Below are 1,732 nucleotides of genomic sequence, written 5' to 3' on the forward strand. Positions count from 1 at the left end.
TACTGCCTCATGAAAGGCAGGGTGATAAAACTTTAAAAATATTTATCACTGAATATAGTTGTAAGTATGACTCAGCTTCACTTCCTACAGCGCTCAATAATGGTTCAGCCAGGAATGTGGGGTGGAATATCTCGTTTCTTAACTGAGTAACAGTGTTGTTGGATTACATACAGAGAACCATTTAAAACACTGGTATTGTCAGTTATTGTACAGTTTAATGAGGCTATCTTTTTCTCATTTCCAGCCCCCTACACCATCTAATATCTTCATTTTAAATATGATCTCTCTTCCCAAACATTTAATGAAGTTGTTTGCATAGAATACCATTGAAATGCAGCAGCAGCCTCTGGAGTTGCAGCAGCCAGGTATGAGTACAAGCAGTTTACATGGCTCAGAGATTTCTTGTCCACCTTTTTTCACTATGATATTATCCTAGGTGATCATGAAACATGTCTACCAACTCCATCACATTCCTGGTTTTACCTGAGGTGTTAACATTGATCTCTCTCATAAATTCACTATAAATCTGAGCGAAAAAGAGTTTTTTTCAGTTGAATAGCATGCCTCATCGGGGTGGGGGGAGAAGAAGGGTGTTGCCCCAAGTGGTGTCCACTGGCTCTCAAATATTTAGTTGTATAAATGGTATTCAGTGCTATACTTTGAGTGGTGTGTTTTGGTGCTCAGCACCACATACTCATCTAGCAGTCTTTAAGAATATGTGAAGTGCTTGATTTCCCTAGCACTATCCACGACAGGAATCTAATTTTCGGCCTTAATAATACAGGGCAATACTGCTACTTGCAGTACGGGAGCTATTACTCTCATATTTTGTACTTGTAGGTTTTTCAGGCCATGATTAGGTCTGGTCCTCTCTAGTAAGAGGCACAATCTACCTTTTTGTTACAAATGTCTTGATTTGAGAATCACTTCATTCTGCCAGTTATTAGTGACTTTTTAATAAACTTGCTGACAGGGTTGGTCTTGGCTCAAATCCTACAAGGGAAAAGTTCAGTTTAGCCTCAGGCAGATTTCAGAAATGGGATGTCTTAGCTGCAACATGTGTAAAATGTGTTAGGGATGCTTTCTGTGTGGGGTATGTGGAAATATGCTAATTACTGATGAACGATGGAGATAATTTTGAATAAGTGGGTGGTACGGGCAGTCTTTTTTTTTTTTTTTTTTTTTTTTAAATTGCCTCATAGTCATGGAGTGTAGGGTTTGTCAACTGTTGGAGGGCTTTAGGGGTTCTTCAAAGTGTAAGTGCTTGGCAAAGCAGGATGCTCCAAAAATTCAGGATCATCTGTTTGCAAGCTCACCTCAGTGATGTTCTCCTCTTGCCTCTTATGTAGGGTTTGGGGCTTTGACTGAAGCTAATGCTTATAGGCTGAAGTTATACTCCTGAAGGTTTATGGTGATTCTCCTTTTAAGTATGAGTGCTGATAGACCTGCTGATCTTACCTACCAGTTCTTAGATAAATTCTAAGAAGTAGGAGTTTGTAAGCCAGTCCTCCTAAGAATGCTGGACATACTTCTATTAATATGGCATATAATGAAAAGTTGTGACCTGTTCAAAAACAAATTGCAGTATGAATGCTTAGATGTCTTATGGTTATACTTTTTGTACTGCTGTTTTTGGATGTGCTAATAAAGTCTGAGGTGAAATAAGGATAACGTGCCATTCTTAATTTGGAGTTTTTTGGATTAAATGCTTTATTGAAATGGCAACTGTTCA

General features: G+C 38.5%; 1 protein-coding gene across 2 annotated transcripts in view; it reads left to right on the plus strand.

The window, feature by feature from the left end:
- The first annotated feature begins 256 nt into the window (after positions 1-256).
- LOC102377499 (dedicator of cytokinesis protein 1) overlaps positions 257-1,732 on the plus strand; it is a 184,366-nt gene continuing 182,890 nt past the window's right edge. For both annotated transcript variants that reach the window (XM_025207551.1, XM_025207550.1), the window contains exon 1: positions 257-365. In XM_025207551.1, coding sequence (XP_025063336.1) covers positions 332-365 — 34 coding nt within the window. In that variant the 5' untranslated portion in view covers positions 257-331. The remainder of the gene's footprint in view (positions 366-1,732) is intronic.

Source organism: Alligator sinensis, unplaced genomic scaffold, assembly GCF_000455745.1.
Source record: "Alligator sinensis unplaced genomic scaffold, ASM45574v1 scaffold193_1, whole genome shotgun sequence".
Classification (NCBI taxonomy): Eukaryota; Metazoa; Chordata; order Crocodylia; family Alligatoridae; genus Alligator; species Alligator sinensis.